This window comes from Pristiophorus japonicus, chromosome 3 (assembly GCF_044704955.1).
Source record: "Pristiophorus japonicus isolate sPriJap1 chromosome 3, sPriJap1.hap1, whole genome shotgun sequence".
Classification (NCBI taxonomy): Eukaryota; Metazoa; Chordata; class Chondrichthyes; family Pristiophoridae; genus Pristiophorus; species Pristiophorus japonicus.
In genome coordinates, this window is record NC_091979.1 from 140,004,546 (window position 1) to 140,024,190 (window position 19,645).

The 19,645-nt window shown below is 41.2% G+C and overlaps 1 protein-coding gene across 4 annotated transcripts in view; it reads right to left on the bottom strand.

The window, feature by feature from the left end:
- Positions 1-2,002: 2,002 nt before the first annotated feature.
- The window catches only part of LOC139259907 (collagen alpha-2(V) chain-like), a 516,763-nt gene continuing 499,120 nt past the window's right edge, over positions 2,003-19,645 (bottom strand). For all 4 annotated transcript variants that reach the window (XM_070875841.1, XM_070875843.1, XM_070875842.1 and 1 more), the window contains 5 exons: positions 17,839-17,946; positions 16,599-16,881; positions 14,241-14,431; positions 9,779-10,021; positions 2,003-4,411 (listed from right to left, as the gene is read on the bottom strand). In XM_070875841.1, coding sequence (XP_070731942.1) covers positions 4,265-4,411; positions 9,779-10,021; positions 14,241-14,431; positions 16,599-16,881; positions 17,839-17,946 — 972 coding nt within the window. In that variant the 3' untranslated portion in view covers positions 2,003-4,264. The remainder of the gene's footprint in view (positions 4,412-9,778; positions 10,022-14,240; positions 14,432-16,598; positions 16,882-17,838; positions 17,947-19,645) is intronic.

Here is a 19,645-nt window from a genome sequence, read left to right on the forward strand (position 1 = left end):
TGGGGGTGGAACCCATGGTGGCAAGGGCTGGGTCCTCATGATGACTAAGTTGTGGGGGATGCAGCAGGCCATGACGTAATGTGGTACCTGCTCCGGCGAATATTGGAAGACTCCTCCCGTCATTCAAGGCAGCGGAACCATTGCTTTAGCATCCCAATGGTGTGCTTGATGACATTCCTCATGGCATATGCATTTCATTGCATGATTGCGGGCCACGAATGCTGGGGTTGCGGAGGGGTGTCATCAACCAGGTGTAGAGCCAATAACCCTTGTCGCAATCGGGGCTGGAAACAGGGGAGTTGGGGCGAAGGCTTCCTTGTCAGGTTTGGGAGCAACACTCCTTTTCCTCCTGGGCTACAAGTAGTGCCGAAAGGAGAGAATCTTATATTAACCTTAGGCCGTCGGCACCTCGAGCCTCAGATCTACTGCTGGGCAGCCAACAGCGCTGACCTCCCTATGACCTACAGTTATAAGAACAAAAGAAATAGGAGCAGGAGTAGGCCATACGGCCCCTCGAGCCTGGTCCGCCATTTAATAAGATCATGGCTGATCTGATCACGGACTCAGTTCCACTTCCCCGCCAGCTCCCCATAACCCATTATTCCCTTATTGTTTAAGAAACTGTCTATTACTGTCTTAAATTTATTCAATGTCCCAGCTTCCACAGCTCTCTGCGGCAATGAATTCCACAGATTAACAACCCTCTGATAGAAGAAATGTCTCCTCATCTCAGTTTTAAATGGGCGGCCCCTTATTCTAAGATCAGCCCTCTAGTTCTGGTCTCCCCCATCAGTGGAAACATCCTCTCTGCATTCACCTTGTCAAGCCCCCTCATAATCTTCTGAATTCCAATGAGCAGAGGCCCAACCTACTCAACCTTTCCTCATAAGTCAACCCCCTCATCTCCAGAATCAACCTAGTGAACCTTCTCTGAACTGCCTCCAAAGCAAGTATATCCTTCGTAAATATGGAAACCAAATCTGCATGCAGTATTCCAGGTGTGGCCTCACCAATACCTTATATAGCTGTAGTAAGACTTCCCTGCTTTTATACTCCATTCCCTTTGCAATAAAGATCAAGATACCATTGGCCTTCCTGATCACTTGCTGTACCTGCACACTAACCTTTTGTGTTTCATGCACAAGTACCCCCAGGTTCCGCTGTACTGCGGCACTTTGCAATCTTTCTCCATTTAAATAATAACTTACTCTTTGATTTTTTTCTGCCAAAGTGCATGACCTCACACTTTCCAACATTATACTCCATCTGCCAAATTTTTGCCCACTCACTTAGCCTGTCTATATCTTTTGCAGATTTTTTGTGTCCTCCTCACACATTGCTTTTCCTCCCATCTTTGTATCATTAGCAAACTTGGCTACGTTACACTCAATCCCTTCTTCCAAATCGTTTATATAAATGGTTGGAGTCCCAGCACTGATCCCTGCGGCACCCTACTAGTTATTGGTTGCCAAACAGAGAATGAAACATTTATCCTGGCTCTCTGTTTTCTGTTAGTTAGCCAATCCTCTATCCATGCTAATATATTACCCCCAACCCCGTGAACTTTTATCTTGTGCAGTAATCTTTTATGTGGCACCTTGTCAAATGTCTTCTGGAAGTCCAAATACACCACATCCAATGGTTCCTCTTTATCCACCCTGTTCGCTACATCCTCAAAGAACTCCAGCAAATTTTTCAAACATGACTTCCCCTTCATAAATTCATGCTGACTCTGCCTGACTGAATTTTGCTTTTCCAAATGTTTAAATCATGGCGCCAAATATGTCATTGGCTCATGACTTTTTAATGTTAATAAGGCCTCTGCCTGCTCGATGGGATGCTTGTCGATGGACTGATTTGGTTTGTAAAAATTTAAACGGATTGGAATGGGGTCAGGTTGCCCGATCTCGATATTTTAATCAGCTCTCCCACCGATCCCTTCCTGCCCATTCGAGGCCTAAATCTCAGCTCATATTAAAGGAATAGACTACAGGCAATTGGCTCATCCTTTCATGATATTTATGTATACCACTATAAACAGGGAACAGAAACAGTAGTCATTATTGCTTACATAACAACAATCACTGCACTTCAAATTGTATGTGAAGACATTTCTGAGAGATGTGATAAGACATTACATAAATGCAAGTTTTTCTTTCTTAAGGAACTGACATTCAGTCTTTGTGGGGTGTATCAAGTGCAATAATGTTTGTCCAGTTAAACCTAAATTAACACTCGAACAAATAAGCCCATTTAAGCCAGGTTTCCTTAGTTACGGCAAATTACAGTCAAACCTTTGTTCTGTTGAGTGTTTACTAATATCTGCATTAGTAAACACAAGAAAAGCTTAAACACTATAAAATTGCTTCAACATTTAATTTTCCTATTCATTTTAACTGTTACATAAGAGCGGTTTCATTAAAGCTCAGATAATTAAATAGGTCTTACAGCATGTTAAAAACATCGAGGCTCTCTCTCAAAAGCATGACAGGCAAAGTGCTATACAAGTCTCCAATTGGAGTGATCTTTGTGCCTTAGAATAAAGAGAAACATGTGGATATAACTCCAAGCCATCTGGAAATATAAATTCCCATTCCGTCTTGTAATTTAGCACAAAAACCTTTTCAAATAACATGTTACAAAAGCATTTGTGTTATATTATATGTTGAGATAGCCTTAAATCAACTCAATGCTATTTAAAAGTGTACCAAAGGAAGGCAAAAGTTACTGCGATGTAAAACAAATAGCATGCAAAAAGTGTTGAGAAATGAAAAGTAAATAGAATTAATGAAGAACTGCAACCTTACAAAATAAATGATCAAAAAAATGGCCAACTACAAGTGTTCTGCGATCTGAATCGACCAATTGATCATGCAATTGAATTGAAGGGCAAAGTACAAAAATAAAGGACCTGAACCACAAACTTTAAAGAAATAATCATGCAAATACAATAACTTTGTTCACTATATCAGTCATAACAAAGATAATAAATTTGGTAGTTGAATATAATTTGTAAAGTTTAAAATTATTGATGTAAATACAAACTTTTTATAAATTATATTTTAATTTCCCTTCACTGAATGTTGAATGCTTCCACTGCATTTTGAAGTAAATTTGAGACCTGCATGTCCTTTAATAAAGGTGCATCATCTAATGGGCTCATTATAATAATGACTACCATTACTGCTTAAAAGTGGTGAAGCAGGTTGGAGTGAGAGACACTTTGTTAATGTCATGATCACTCAGTTACCTTGTTTATGAGTTTACAATCATTATTGGCGGGGGCAAAAACAATTAATTCACCAAAATTTATTTCTGGTTTCCTTGTAAAATGGTCCTTTTTATTGGAGAATTAAAGAACATTGTTGAAGAGACAGAGAAAGAGACATTGCAAAATGGACTTGCCTACATGCGTTAACTTTCAAGACATGCAGACTTTTCTATTACTAATTGATTTGAGAGATAAGGAACACCATTCATACTCAAGAATGTTGACACGACAGTAATATTAAAATGAATATCAACATGGCATTAATGTTGTGGGCCGACTGCTACTTCATCAAAAGCTTACAGGAAATGGGATCATTATAACTAGCACCATCATTTCTTTACTCTGTCTCCTGGTTCTGTAAACAAACACAGAAGGAAGCCCTGGAAATATAGCACCGTGGAGAACAAATGAGTAAGACAAGCATTAACGTATCCTAGCTTCTGACAGAGATGAGGTAGCTTAAACTCAGGGAAATTTTAAACTACATCTTTTGTAAATGTGGTGGGAAAGCTTGATATTGGAGCACATTCGAATGAACATTAGGAGGACTGATTCCAGACTCCCAGCAGGGAGCAGTGCTGGCAGGAAGTGTGAGTCAGAGGACCCGGGATACAAAGCAGTAGCCCTAACTCTAAGCCAGGCTTCCCGTCAGCGCACAAAACCACCCCCAACAACTATTACATGGAACATTCTCAGAAGTGAACATTTTTTAAACTATATTTTATATCTTTTTTTAGATTTTATAGAGTGAAAATCTTACTGTTTCCATTCCTGTTACATAAGAGCCAATGGTTATTACTGTACTAAAAACTGCCCGGAATCTGCCACAGTTTTTAATCACATCTTAATTTTACCAACAGGGTTCATATGAACAATAAATAATTGTTGTGACGGGCTGGAAATTCTAAGTACTTATATATACAGTGCTGATTAGATCAGCCATTATTTCAAGAGTCCAGGAATGTCTTCAAAGTCTCCAAGTCCTTTTTTTTTTTACAAGAAGCAAACTGGGCCAATTTCAATGCCAAATTCCTGATCGGGAGCACCAATATCCATGGGCGCAATATCCACAAGGGGCAGGCGTGCTGTGTTCTGCGTTCGATATTCAAAGACTGTCTTGCCCCAACTACCAGTATGTTTCTGCAGAGAAAACACACACACAAGAAGGAATATTATAAAATCTATTGTAACATGCCAAGGCATTGGCAATTATCTATTACAGAAATGTTAATTTCATCACGGGTTACATTGCTACATGGTCACCACCCTTCATTCAAATTATAGATGTTATTAAGAGATTTGTAGTCGAAAGAGTTTTCAGATCTGTCATTAGTACTCCGTTGAGATATCTACTGTAATCCTTATAATTATCACATGAATGCACTTTACGCAATCATGTTTATTCAATATTTTGACTGAAGGTTTTTAATCAAGTATCTTATCTTTCGAGATCCCGGAATCTCAATGAGCATTGATAGAATCATACAGAACCCATACACTCCCCTAACTTTCAAAGAGAAGTCAGTGGAATGATAGGACTTGGTTTCCATGCACTTCAGCAAAGGTTTCTCTACACAGAGAATGGTAACCAGCTGATTTACCAATACTGCACTCTCACAGAATGTATTACATGTCTCTATTATGTAGTCTTTTCATTACCAGCATTTAGAGGAAATGGGAAATCATAAATCATCATCATAACTTGTATCAATAACTTGTATCTATATAGCACCTTTCATACATGGCTCCAGGATGATCAGGGCTGGGAACTCAACATCCAGGGGTATTCAACATTCAGGAAGGATAGAATAAAAGGAAAAGGAGGTGGGGTAGCATTGCTGGTTAAAGAGGAGATTAATGCAATAGTTAGGAAAGACATTAGCTTGGATGATGTGGAATCTATATGGGTAGAGCTGCAGAACACTAAAGGGCAAAAACGTTAGTGGGAGTTGTGTACAGACCTGGAAACAGTAGTAGTGATGTTGGGGAGGGCATCAAACAGGAAATTAGGAGTGCATGCAATAAAGGTGCAGCAGTTATAATGGGTGACTTTAATATGCACATAGATTGGGCTAGCCAAACTGGAAGCAATACGGTAGAGTAGGATTTCCTGAAGTGCATAAGGGATGGTTTTCTAGACCAATATGTCGAGGAACCAACTAGGGGGGAGGCCATCTTAGACTGGGTATTGTGTAATGAGAGAGGATTAATTAACAATCTCATTGTGCGAGGCTCCTTGGTGAAGAGTGACCATAATATGGTGGAATTCTGCATTAGGATGGAGAATGAAACAGTTAATTCAGAGACCATGGTCCAGAACTTAAAGAAGGGTAACTTTGAAGGTATGAGGCGTGAATTGGCTAAGATAGATTGGCGAATGATACTTAAGGGGTTGACTGTGGATGGGCAATGGCAGACATTTAGAGACCGCATGGATGAATTACAACAATTGTACATTCCTGTCTGGCGTAAAAATAAAAAAGGGAAGGTGGCTCAACCGTGGCTATCTAGGGAAATCAGGGATAGTATTAAAGCCAAGGAAGTGGCATACAAATTGGCCAGAAAAAAGCAGCGAACCTGGGGACTGGGAGAAATTTAGAACTCAGCAGAGGAGGACAAAGGGTTTGATTAGGGCAGGGAAAATGGAGTACGAGAAGAAGCTTGCAGGGAACATTAAGGCGGATTGCAAAAGTTTCTATAGGTATGTAAAGAGAAAAAGGTTAGTAAAGACAAACGTAGGTCCCCTGCAGTCAGAATCAGGGGAAGTCATAACGGGGAACAAAGAAATGGCAGACCAATTGAACAAGTACTTTGGTTTAGTATTCACTAAGGAGGACACAAACAACCTTCCGGATATAAAAGGGGTCAGAGGGTCTAGTAAGGAGGAAGAACTGAGGGAAATCTTTATTAGTCAGGAAATTGTGTTGGGGAAATTGATGGGATTGAAGGCCGATAAATCCCCAGGGCCTGATGGACTGCATCCCAGAGTACTTAAGGAGGTGGCCTTGGAAATAGCGGATGCATTGACAGTCATTTTCCAACATTCCATTGACTCTGGATCGGTTCCTATTGAGTGGAGGGTAGCCAATGTAACTCCACTTTTTAAAAAAGGAGGGAGAGAGAAAGCAGGGAATTATAGACCGGTCAGCCTGACCTCAGTAGTGGGTAAAATGATGGAATCAATTATTAAGGATGTCATAGCAGCGCATTTGGAAAATGGTGACATGATAGGTCCAAGTCAGCATGGATTTGTGAAAGGGAGATCATGCTTGACAAATCTTCTGGAATTTTTTGAGGATGTTTCCAGTAGAGTGGACAAAGGAGAACCAGTTGATGTGGTATATTTGGACTTTCAGAAGGCTTTCGACAAGGTCCCACACAGGAGATTAATGTGCAAAGTTAAAACACATGGGATTGGGGGTAGTGTGCTGATGTGGATTGAGAACTGGTTGTCAGACAGGAAGCAAAGAGTAGGAGTAAATGGGTACTTTTCAGAATGGCAGGCAGTGACTAGTGGGGTACCGCAAGGTTCTGTGCTGGGGCCCCAGCTGTTTACATTGTACATTAATGAGTTAGACGAGGGGATTAAATGTAGTATCTCCAAATTTGCGGATGACACTAAGTTGGGTGGCAGTGTGAGCTGCGAGGAGGATGCTATGAGGCTGCAGAGTGACTTGGATAGGTTAGGTGAGTGGGCAAATGCGTGGCAGATGAAGTATAATGTGGATAAATGAGGTTATCCAATTTGGTGGTAAAAACAGAGAGACAGACTATTATCTGAATGGTGACAGATTAGGAAAAGGGAAGGTGCAATGAGACCTGGGTGTCATGGTACATCAGTCATTGAAGGTTGGCATGCAGGTACAGCAGGCGGTTAAGAAAGCAAATGGCATGTTGGCCTTCATAGCGAGGGGATTTGAGTACAGGGGCAGGGAGGTGTTGCTACAGTTGTACAGGGCCTTGGTGAGGCCACACCTGGAGTATTGTGTACAGTTTTGGTCTCCTAACTTGAGGAAGAACATTCTTGCTATTGAGGGAGTGCAGCGAAGATTCACCGGACTGATTCCCAGGATGGTGGGACTGACCTATCAAGAAAGACTGGATCAACTGGGCTTGTATTCACTGGAGTTCAGAAGAGTGAGATGGGACCTCATAGAAACGTTTAAAATTCTGACGGGTTTGGACAGGTTGGATGCAGGAAGAATGTTCCCAATGTTGGGGAAGTCCAGAACCAGGGGTCACAGTCTAAGGATAAGGGGTAAGCCATTTAGGACCGAGAGGAGGAGAAACTTCTTCACCCAGAGAGTAGTGAACCTGTGGAATTCTCTACCACAGAAAGTAGTTGAGGCCAATTCACTAAATATATTCAAAAGGGAGTTAGATGAAGTCCTTACTACTCGGGGGATCAAGGGGTATGGCGAGAAAGCAGGAAGGGGGTACTGAAGTTTCATGTTCAGCCATGAACTCATTGAATGGCGGTGCAGGCTAGAAGGGCTGAATGGCCTGCTCCTGCACCTATTTTCTATGTTTCTATGCTTCTATACCCGCAGCATGTTCCAAAAGAGCTTTACAATCTTTGAATTGGAGAGTTTTGTACAGAAACGCAGCAGCCAATTTGTGCATAGCAAGGTCTCACAAACCAATGAGTTGAATGACCAGTTAATCTGTATATGGTTATTGAGGGAGGACAGTTGGCCAAGACACCAGCATAACTTCTCACTCTGTTTTGACGCACGCAATGTGATCTTTTATGTCCGTCTGAACAGGCAAAGGCGATTTTGGTTGTTGGTTTCATCCCAATGATCACACTGTCAATAATCCCTCAAAGTGGTACCGGAGTGTCAGCCTCGATTATGTGCTCAAATTCTGGAGTGAGGCTTGAACCCACGGCCTTCTGACTTAGAGCTAAAGGCGCTACCACTGAGCCAAACTGACACCTGTAAGTTAAACTATGCATTATACTGGAAATACTTTTTCATAGATTAAAGTACAATACACAAAAATTTAAAGTAAATAAGGTATATGTTAATCAAATTTATATATTTTTCTTGTCTAAATAGATTGCATGTGTACAATATTACTAAATTCTTCTGCTAGTTCACCCAAATATTCAGCTGGTTGAAGCAATGCATATCCAAGGCATAAGGAACATATCTTCAGGTCAATCCCTGTAGGTCAGGTCAAGTTGAGGTATCTGACTGCAGGTGGAGTAGCAGGGTACATGATACAACTGGCCTCATCACCTGTGGCTTAAGGAGAGGGAAAATTGGGCAAGGTTCCCACTCCAAATTGCTATTCTGGGAACCCTGCTGGAGGTGTATGTGTGGCTAGGATGTACCCCATGGTCAAATAGTCTACAGGCACTCACTGTTTAGGTTCACACATGAAGATTAGCCATCTTGGCTAGGTATCAGATGGTGATGGAATGCCGCCAAAACATAGAGATAGCACTTTTATCAGAGGAGGAGCAGAGGGGAAAAAACTAGCAAAAAATAGCTCCTCAGCAGGAAGTAAGGATGAACAAAACTTATATGTTGCTGAATATAGCAAGGGTGTTATTCTGGCCTCTGTGCAGCTATTTTAGATTTTTACACATCGTTCAGTTTTGATCGAACATAAACCAAATTAAGTGCCTCAGGGATTTCCACTAATCTTCCGTCAAAGTCACAGCAGATAATCAGGAGAACTCTCTGCGGGAATTCCAGGTATAACAACCCACAGCTGGAGCACTGCAGCAGTAGCATATTTCTTTTATATTTTACAGAGGATTGTCACAGTTATAATAAGTTGCTCTTCAGAGTTTACTTCCACAGAGAGCAAAGCAATTAACCGTTTAAACCATTCTTATGTAAATACTAAATCTTATGGTGGCAGCATTAATTCTGCGATCCAGTCTTCCAATAGGATCTTATCGTTCTCATGTAGGTAAACAACAAATCCCAGGAGAATCTAGTAAAATAGCACATTTTATTGGACAGTCATACTGTATACCCATTGCAAATAAATCTTTTGTTATTTATTGTCAGTGTAGAGCTAAGGTATCAGTAACTTGTTGCTATGACAGGTTGAACCTCCTTTATCCAAAACTCCCTTATCCAGAACTACCCCTCGTCCAGAACCATTCTCGGCCACTGGGTGGCGCATGCGCAGAACTCCAATATGAACAAATTGAAGTCCTTCCTCGCTGCCAACTCACTTGCCTGACCCTGTGATCCATCGCGCCCACCACCCCCCCCCCACACCCCATGATCTCTCATCTCTCTGCTACACTCCCAGCCCCAAGCCAGCCAGCCCAGATATCCCCTTGCTCAGTACCTGTACCATCCAATTTAACCTGACCACCCCTCATCCGGAAAAATCCCTTATCCAGAACAGGCCAGGTCCCGAGGATTCCGGATAAGCGAGGTTCAACCTGTAATAATTTTGAAAGGACAGCAACATAAAGAGGAAGCATTAGGTAGCACTACATTTCCTTGTAACTGAAATAAGTCAACTGTTAGTACTTACAGTGCAGCCATCTTCCAGGACAGTGTATTTAAATCTGTTATTTCCTTCTGCTTTGATCTCAATGTCATTGGCGCTCTTAAGAATCAGTGCTTTCTTAAGGTTGCCAGTCTGGTCATCCATGTAAGCAATGCTATTTTTACAATGATAGGTAATATTTTGGGAAGCTTCTTTTGACAGAAGACGGAGGAATGTTGTCTGGATTGTGACTGTATTTGGGGAATGTTTCTTGTCACCATAACTGAACTGTCGAACAAAAATAATTTTAACAAATGATTCAAGGCAGTTTTACAATATAAAATAGACTCTGCAGACATTAGAAACAACCATTTTTGTTCAAGAATCTGCAGATTGGTCAAGGTGAGACAAAGTGCTGTTAGAATTGTGAGTAGAAAACTTACATTCTGCTGAATACAGTCAGAATCATTCAACTAGGCATTATTAATTTTCCTCCACTTGCTTGCATGTAATGCTTGGTCCAGTAGCCTATCTCAGTGGTTCTCAAATGTTTTTGTGTTGAAGGATCCCTTTTCAAATGGATTAGTAATCACAGACTCCCATCTAAATTAATAATACTATATAACACTGATGATAGGAAAGTGCTGCATGTAAAGAGTGTTTTAATAATGCTTTTAAGATGACAAGTATTTACTTACAGGTATCAGTGAGATGGGTGTGCCTGCTTCTCCCTGCAGGGTCTATCCATCCTTCGTGTGACATTTGACCAATTCTGGCCACTAATTCTGGCCAATGTTTAAAGCCGTCAGCAAGTTGGCAAGGTGAATGAGGGCTCGAGCACCCGTGCACATGCTGCGATGCTGCTGGAATCATGAATCACCATCATACTGTCCCATTGGCCTGTTCTGCAGCAGCTGCACTGTGGGATTGTACCTGTTTGTGTGAACATGTTCAGGCACATATTTGAAGGGCCTCGCAGGCGCTCTGACGACATGTCGGGAGGATGGGACAGCACCAGGAAGAGGAATCGGCTCGAGCGGCTGGGAGCGCTTGTTACAAAGTGAGTGAGAGCTCAGGGCCTCTGTGAGGAGGCGGGTCCAGCCATTGTGAATAATTCGCAAGAACTGGATCTTTGTTGGCTTTATAAAGAGGGGCAGACTTGAAATTACCTCCGGCCACAGACCTCCTGGAAAGTCTCCACGGGCCCCAGTCTAAGAATCACTGCTCTAGCTGAGTATTGATCAAAGTTATTGTATTTAGGCAACTATGGTTGTGAATCATTATAACTTTTGATTAAAACCGGCATCAGATTTTGACTTTATTAGTTAGTGTCTCTCCAAATGGAATATATCTTAGTACTTAAGGGGCAAAACCCTTTGAAGATTTAGAGGGGATTTGAGGATAAATTTCTTTATGGAGATGGTTGTGAAGGTCTGGAACTGACTGCCTGAAAGGGTGGTAGAGGCAGAAACCCTCACCACATTTAAAAATGACATGGAGTGCACCTGAAGTGCCGTAATCTGCAGGGTTATGGACCTAGAGCTGGAAAGTGGGATTAGACTGGATAGCTGCTTGTTGGCCGGCATGGACACGATAGGGCCAAAATGGCCTCCTTCAATGCTGTAAACTTCTATGATTCTATGAAAACCGTCACACGGTTTTATCTAATCTTGTAGTAATGATTTGTAATCAGTAGAGGACGCTGTTGTACTGCATAAAGCAACGCCACAAATCTTACATAATCCAATATCACCATCTGCTGGCTGAAAGATGACACTGGAAGAATGTGATTTTTTAAAGAATTATGCAACAAATAGGATTCATTCCAAATATTCCAAAAAAAGAGTATTATTTTTTAATTATTTTGCTTATCCCAAGCTTAGCAATGGAAAAGATTTTCTATCTGGCTATTTGCAATGACTCTGAAATCATACTGTGGGATGCCAGCAGGCAAACGCTTCACGCATTCATCTGAACTTCCTCTTCCCACTGTTTTAGCAAACAAGTCACCTTATTTATATTAAATGGGTTGATGCTTGCAACAAATTAGGGCTTTCTGACAGCCTGTTGAAGGTTTATAGACGAGTATCCTATGGTATTATTTTTATGCTATTACGTGTTTTAAAAAGCAGCTTGTCCAACATAAACAAATATCATCCTTTTAACTACTGAATAAAATGTTTTATGTTGTTAAATTCTGATGCACTCAAATGTTGCTTGCTTGCTAAGAAATATTACATTTAGAGGAACTTCTGTAGACTTTCAGTAAAACAACAAATTTCTATTCCTCAATCAATGTAGATTCACATTCCGCAACTCAATTTTGTAGAACAATATTACATATTAAAATATGTAAAAATAAACTGATGTATCATAAGTGTTAAAGATGTAGCAAATGAGACTTATGTTGCAATAAAAGAGATAAACCAAATGACCGGAGAAGTGGAAATCTAAGTAAAGGATATTTCACCATTGACGCTGTTCCTTCATGAGTGTGTAAGGCATAACCCACAAATATTACCTTTATTTTATTCTGGAATTTGTTTCCAATTGATGAATGATAGCTTGCATTAATCTGGCTTATCAATGGACTCTGAAAAAGTTTTAAATCATCCATTCTGCAATGTCTGGCTTTGCTTGTTACATTCAACCCCTCCTGAAGGGGCCCAAATTTCCTCAGGAGTTGCTCCAGTTTTTTTGGAGCAACTAGAATTTTTTGGAGTAACTTAAAAATCGCAATTCTCCCCATTTAAGTTGCTCCAGTGTAAGTAAGTTAGTTAGGTTTATTTTTGGTTCAGTTTTCTTTTTCAAAAGCGGGTGTTACCAGCCACTTACGCCTGTTTTGGCCATTTAAGCAAGTTTAGCCAGCTAAAACTTACTCCAAACTAACTTAGGCCATAGTAAGTGGCCACTTTTGTACGTTCTGAAAAACTCTGTGGTGAATTAAGAGATCACGCAGGTAGCCGGAGATGGGGGGGGGGGGGGCGGGGGGCTGGGGTGGGGGTGGGGAGGGAAGTTAGAGGATTCTCCAAAGCACTAAACACTTCACGTTTAACAATAAAGAAGCATAGAAACCATCATAATTAATAAAGAATAATAAATGAAAAATAAATCAAGTAATAAGAAATAAAAAGTCCTACCTTGCCGACTGGAGCACGCACTGATAAAGCCCTTCGGCAGGACTAGGGGCGGGAGGCTCGCAGTCAGCAGCAGGAGAGATGTAGCGTCTCACATAGTGTAAGGCAATCAGTCACCTGTGTGTCTGGAAATGGTCCAAAACCCTACTGATAATGAAAGCCGCCTTGCAGCTTAGTGAGGTGGAGCACAAAGTCAGCTTCTGGGTCAAACGCCAAGAATGGTTTGTGTGAAAGGGCCTGTTGTCACTCAAAAGCTGCCATATATAGACTTTGATTGACGGCAATTATCCCTTCCACAGAATTGCATTTCAGTGCTTGACCTGCAAAGTTAACTTCTTCTTCTAGAAGCTAAGCGAGGGTACAGCTGAGCAATGAAACAGGAGCAAATCCAATTGACGGACAGCTATGACTGTCCCTTGCAGATTCACACTGACTGATTTGTAGCTATCATTTAAATATCTCTGTTGTAAGTCAGGTCTGTATAAATCAGTGGGGGTGGGAGAGGGGGGGAGAGAGGGGGTGAGGGGGTAGGAGTGAGGGGAGGGGGGGGGAAGAGGGAGCATTTTATTTCTTTTTGACCCAATAAACCAATGAAGAAACTTCTTAGACTACAAGTGCTGAAGCTGTGGATGATTCATACTTCCAGTTAGGTGGAAGTACCCTCTTGGACTTGTAATAACGTGCCAGCCTGTGGATTCTGCTCTTAATAAGAATCAAATGGAACTTGGCATCTTTATCCTTCCTGTTCCTCTCCAAATGCTTGTGGACAGCCACAGCAGTATTGATCAAATGGTGGGGAGCCCATTTGGCCAGGGCTATGGGCCACTCCCACACAGCCTGCAGAGATTCAGGGGCAAGGAGCTACTGCGCATGCGCGCACACTCTAGCGCACATGTGCAGAGGTCCCGGCACTGTTTTCAGTACCGGCACCTGGCTCTGCCCTCCATTCCCTCTGCTGCGCTACGCCAAGGGCCTGCATTGTTCCGGCTGCAGGGAGAATACCACGGTAACTTTTAGGCATGGTTTTTGTTCTAAAAAGTCAGCGCACCTCATGGAGGTACGCCGTTCTAAGCGTGGGGGCAAACGTGGGCCCCTTATGTGTACTTTAATTATTATATAACTGTTGCTTTGTCTTATTTATTAATTACATGTAATATGATTTTTGTTTTGTTGTTGTTCAGGAATATGAAAACTGCATCCAACTTCAATGTACCAGAATCTTTCAACAATGATCCAGGACAATTTCAATGTGTTTTCAAAACCTTTCTCGATCCTAACTACAAATGAATGAAGCTGGAAAATATATTTTTTGCACAATGAAAAGCCAACTTCTTATATTTGCAAACACTGTACAGTGTTATCTTACTTACTTGTAATCCACCATTCATAGAGTCACCAAACCATAAGTGTCTATCATCATCAGCATTCCTTTTGCTCCACCAGGTTTTGCGTGGTATTTCAGATGGGTCAGCATGAATGCAGGTCTCACCAGTGTCCATATTGCAGTATATTTTAATAGCGTCCTCAACACAACCCTGGTTAGGATCAATCCAGTACTCCCCTGTAAAGTAAATTCGCATTCAGATATTCAAGTACTTAAAGGTAATCACCTATATTTTAACATGCAAGAAGTTAATACTTTCCTGTTCTCACATGTGTGCAGGTATCACATTAGAAAACTTGGAAGAAGAAAAGCCCATTTGTCTCATAAGGCCATCTCCCCTGAGCAGCCTATGTTCAATTTGCCCTTCCACAGACTCTGCCTGTCTGAGTTAATCCCCTGAAGGAAGACAGATAAAACCCCCAAGGAAAAAATCTTCAGGCTAATCCAAGAAGATATATGCATGAAACATGAGGATTTAAGTCTAATATAATCTACATTATTTCATTTTGACCTGACATTTCCATGGTCCCAGCAGGTCTGAAACTTGTTTTATTCAGTATTTTATTACCTACAATAATATCCATCCTTATTTTCAGGATGTAGGTCTGAGCTGAGAGTGTCAGGTGGTAAGGATAAGATTTTGTTGATAATTTATTAATTTAGTGTAAAAATAGCTTTTGAAACCTCATGGATCTCTTCACTCATCTGATTGAGGACGTGCATGTTCCTGAATACAGTGTCTATAACTTGTAATTATAGTTCATTTTAATAAAAGTGTCAAAGAATCTAATGTACTTGTACGAACCTACAATCCTGTGCTTAACCAGCTAGTCATCTGGCTCCTTTAAATATAACTGATCTGCACAATATTAATTAGTTTTGATGGGATGTTTTTCTAAAACGTTACTATTCTTTGCAGATGGGAAATTTTACTAATGTTTAGAATGGCTCCATGCCTGTTAAGTTTGAAATGCCCCATAACATTTTAAAGACCGAGAACATGTCCAGTTTTCAGCGCAGATCAGGGAATAAACTGGGAACTTCCTTAGTCTGTAAGATTCAGCTACTCAATGGTTAATCTTGTTGAGCAACGGCAAACTATGTAGACTCAATATTCTATTCCCCAATGCAAACAAGTTCAATTTTATAAGCCTCTTGCCATAACTTCAAACTTCAGATTCCAGAATCATGGCATGCTTTTCTGAATCTCTTTCAGTCAATCAATAGCATTTCAAAGGAGTATTATTGCAAGTGTGGTCTTACCAATGAATTGTACCGGTTTGCACTCTAAATACCTTTGACAGCATTCTCACATTGATTGGAACACTCATATTAATATTTGTTAGACTTTATATAATACTGAACAGTCTACTGCTATCACGGGAGCCAGAAACATTTAATTTTACTGCTGTCACCACCATTGTAAGTTCTAAAACACAATATTACTGGTACAGTAATTCATAAACAAAATCTAGCTCAGAACTATCTATGGAATAGTTTGGTATTTTAATAGCTTGTTAGCTCGTGGAACAAGCTCGAAGGGCTGAATGGCTTACTCCTGCTCCTCTCTTCCTAGGTAAGAGATACAGTTGATTTTAGCCCTACTCACCTCATGAAAAATGGACGCGTGGGCAGTTAGAAACAAGTACATTACTTACCTGCCAGGAACCCAACGCTTTCACACAATTTCCAATTTTAACCTGCAGGCGGATGAGGCACCCACCTAAAGGAGGCAGGGGCTTCATTAATTTATGCAAATCGGGCCCTACTGCATCATTGGGATCCCAATTGTGTTTTAACTGGGGCCTGAGCGGGGAAGAAACCATGGCTTTCCTACCAGGCTGAAGTAGGTCTGAAGACAGAAGAAGCCCTTCAGGTAAGTGCAAGGCTTTCCTTTGTGTCGCTCAGAAGCAGGAGTGTTCCTTTGGGTCGCACAAGGAAAGCCGTGGCCTCCCTTGTCCCGGACTTCCCTTCCCTCCCACAAGACCCTTCCAAAGCCCTCTTTCTGCCACTTAGCTGCAAGCCCAATGGTTGCCTGATATTTCCATGCCCGCCTCCACTCGGTGCCCTCTTCCCCTCCGTTCCACGCAGGAAATGGTTTGGTAGCATTCAAATGAGGCTCAGGACTTCAAATATCCCAGGCCTGAATCTTAGGCCAATGAGTCCATTTTCCACTCACACTGCCTTTTGCCCAGCCTAAAATGCATTTGGTGTTAAAATCGATCCCATTACTCTGAGACACCAGTTCCTTATTTTTCCATTCTGTGAAAAGAAATGTTAGATGTTTGGGGAAAAACATGCCCAAATTCTTTCAGAAAAGATTGGCTCCCATCCAAATACATACCACTTTTCTTTTCTGGGTGACAGAATACAAGATCCTGGCATGTTCGAGCTGGGTTCTTTCTCGAACCATCTGGGCTACGCATGGTTTCTAATTGGCTACTTAGGGATTTCAGGGTTGCGTCCACTCCTGAATCCTTTGGAACAGTATCGGAGGTCTCATCGGCATTGAGTATATCCATAGAATCTGATTCCATGTCATAATGGCCCACAATATCCTCATAGGCAGCGGTAGGAGGACCAGGAGGGCCAGGAAGTCCAGGTGGTCCCTCTTCACCAGGAGGACCCTATGAATAGAAAATTTAAGAGCCATTTATGGACTTTTGATTAACATATACTTAGTTTACACATGGAGATTACATTAACTTCAAATGTGTTATTTTAAAGAACTTGGATTTGTACAGCACCTTTCGTATCTTCAAAGCATCCTAAAGTATTTAATGGTCAATGAGTAACTTTTGAACTATAGTCACTGTTGATACCTAGGCTAAAGCAGCAACCAAGTTGCACACAGAAAGGTCCAACAAACAGCAATGAAGGATAAATGTTAGCCAGCACACCAGAGGAACTCCCCTGCTTTTCTTTAAATAGTGCTGTGGGGCCTTTTAGGTCCACCTGAACAGGTAGATAGGGCCGTTTAACATCTCACCCAAACAATGCTACCTACAACAATGGGCACTCTGATTACTGCACTGAAGTGTAGCATGGATTATGTGTTCAAGTCCTGGAGGAGAGCTTGTGCCCATAACATTCTGATTCAAGGAAGAGAGTATTACCATTGCGCAAGCTTGATATGTGAACCAAATTCTAACTTGAATTAAGTGTTGGATGTTCAAAATTAAAAATTTGTTGTCTAATATATATACCAAGCGGGATCAGAGCAATTTGAATCTGAAAAGTAATTTCATCTCGGTCTGTCAGAAAGATTTAAATCTGTATGCAAAGGTGAGAAAGATTACTTTCATATATTCAGAGATAGATCAGACAGAATTAACACAATTTGCTCATTCACTTTCATTGGAAACAACTCTAAATCTGGACAAACTGCTGCTGCTTACTGTAAAATGTGATTTATGTTCATTACAATTACTATATAGATTAATGCTAATTACACGTACCTTTCTTTAAGTAGCTGTTATTTTTCAGTTATCATTCACTTTACAGTTTAGAAGGATATAAAGTAGGGACTAGCGAAATTATATTGAGAGATGCAGTCCTGATATACTGAGATTGTGTGCACTTACCTCAGGGCCAGTTTCTCCAAGAGTTCCACGTGAACCAGGTGGCCCGATAGGCCCAGGGAAACCAATGTGGCCCACTTTTCCGGGAGGACCAACTGGACCAGGAGGTCCCTGAAAGAATACGACATATTGTTGAATTGTGGATTATTTTGAAACTTAAACGCTAGATATTTTGAAATATGCAGATTGAAATAAAATTATCCTGTACTGTAAGTCTTGTATGACATCAACTATAAATTTACGTTTAGCATTCTAAGCACAATAAACTAATTCCTTGCACTGACACCAATGGTTTGTAAATTTTCCTGTATGGGGACAACTGTGACTCACTCCCGTAAACTTTTAATCCTAACTTCCAACAGACACTAATCAGCTACCCAAAGGAAAATAGCACGACCATTATGGAAAGCATTTTTATGTATACAGCAAAAGAACAAATACTGAAAAATATAGAAATTTGATGACATATGGACAGAAACTTAATGCCTAGTATTAGGTTCCAGGGACCCCAGTTTGAAAATGTCTTCTTCTTAGGCAGTCCCTCGGATCAAGGATGACTTGCTTCCACACCAAAAAGGGATGAGTTTAATGAGTTCACAGGTGTTTCAATGAAGGACCGAATATTCCAGGTCCAAAACTGCATATTGAAGGGTGGAAGATGCCTGTGCGTAGATTTTTTTAACGTGTGGTGACCGTTGCACACCAGCCACCACACGGGCTTGACAGAGCTCGGTCTTGGTCCAGTGGCAAGGATTAACCAAGACGACTGGAGACCAGCTCTGCTGCATGGACCTAGTGCCCACACATATTGCAGTGTGGGCTGGCCTGTGCTGCCCCTGGGCCCTCGCCTCTTCTAGCACCAATCACATCGCTCCATGATCTCTCATCGCTCCTTCGCCTCGACCTCGCCGCTCCTGCTGTACCTGCCCACGCTCCAATCACCGACCTCTCATTCTTCTAAACTTCATAGAGTATAGGCCCATTCCACACAATTTCTCCTGATAGGACAGCCCTCTCAGCACAGGGATCAATCTAGCGAACCCCCGTTGCACCGCCTCCAAGGCAAGTATATTCCTCCTCAGACAATAGTGGCTGTGGGAAATGTATGCATTACAGCAAAACCATATGTCATGTTATGTTACAAAAGCAAAATACTATGGATAGTAGAATCTGAAATAAAAACAGAAAATGCTGGAATTCTCAGGTCAGGCAGCATCTGTGGAGAGAAAACAGAGTTAACATTTCAGATCGATGACCCTTCATCAAAGGGTCATCATATGTTATTTAATTATGACGGTTACATTGATTAATTCATGAGTGATTTTTGTCATCATCAGTACTAGCTTTTTACAAAGTTTAGAAACAGGAGTTTTATAGGATACATATGGACTTTATTAAAAATAGTTTGCCAAAAACTATAGCCTGAAATTTCCTAAATCCATCTTGCGTCACAATTTCCTAAAGATTCCAACTGCACACGCTGGAACATAAACACAGCGTAAAATAAGTACAGAAAAAGCGTAACTATTAGGGCTTGAAGAAACATGTATGTCAGCTTCCTTCTTTAAATTTGAAGCCATCCAACCATCAGGTATGCACATAAGAATATAAGAATATAAGAACATAAGAAATAGGAGCAGGAGTAGGCCATACGGCCCCTCGAGCCTGCTCCGCTATTCAATATGATCATGGCTGATCCGATCATGGACTCAGGTCCACTTCCCTGCTAGCTCCCCATAACCCCTATTCCCCTTATCGTTTAAGAAACTGTCTATTTCTGTCTTAAATTTATTCAATGTCCCAGCTTCCA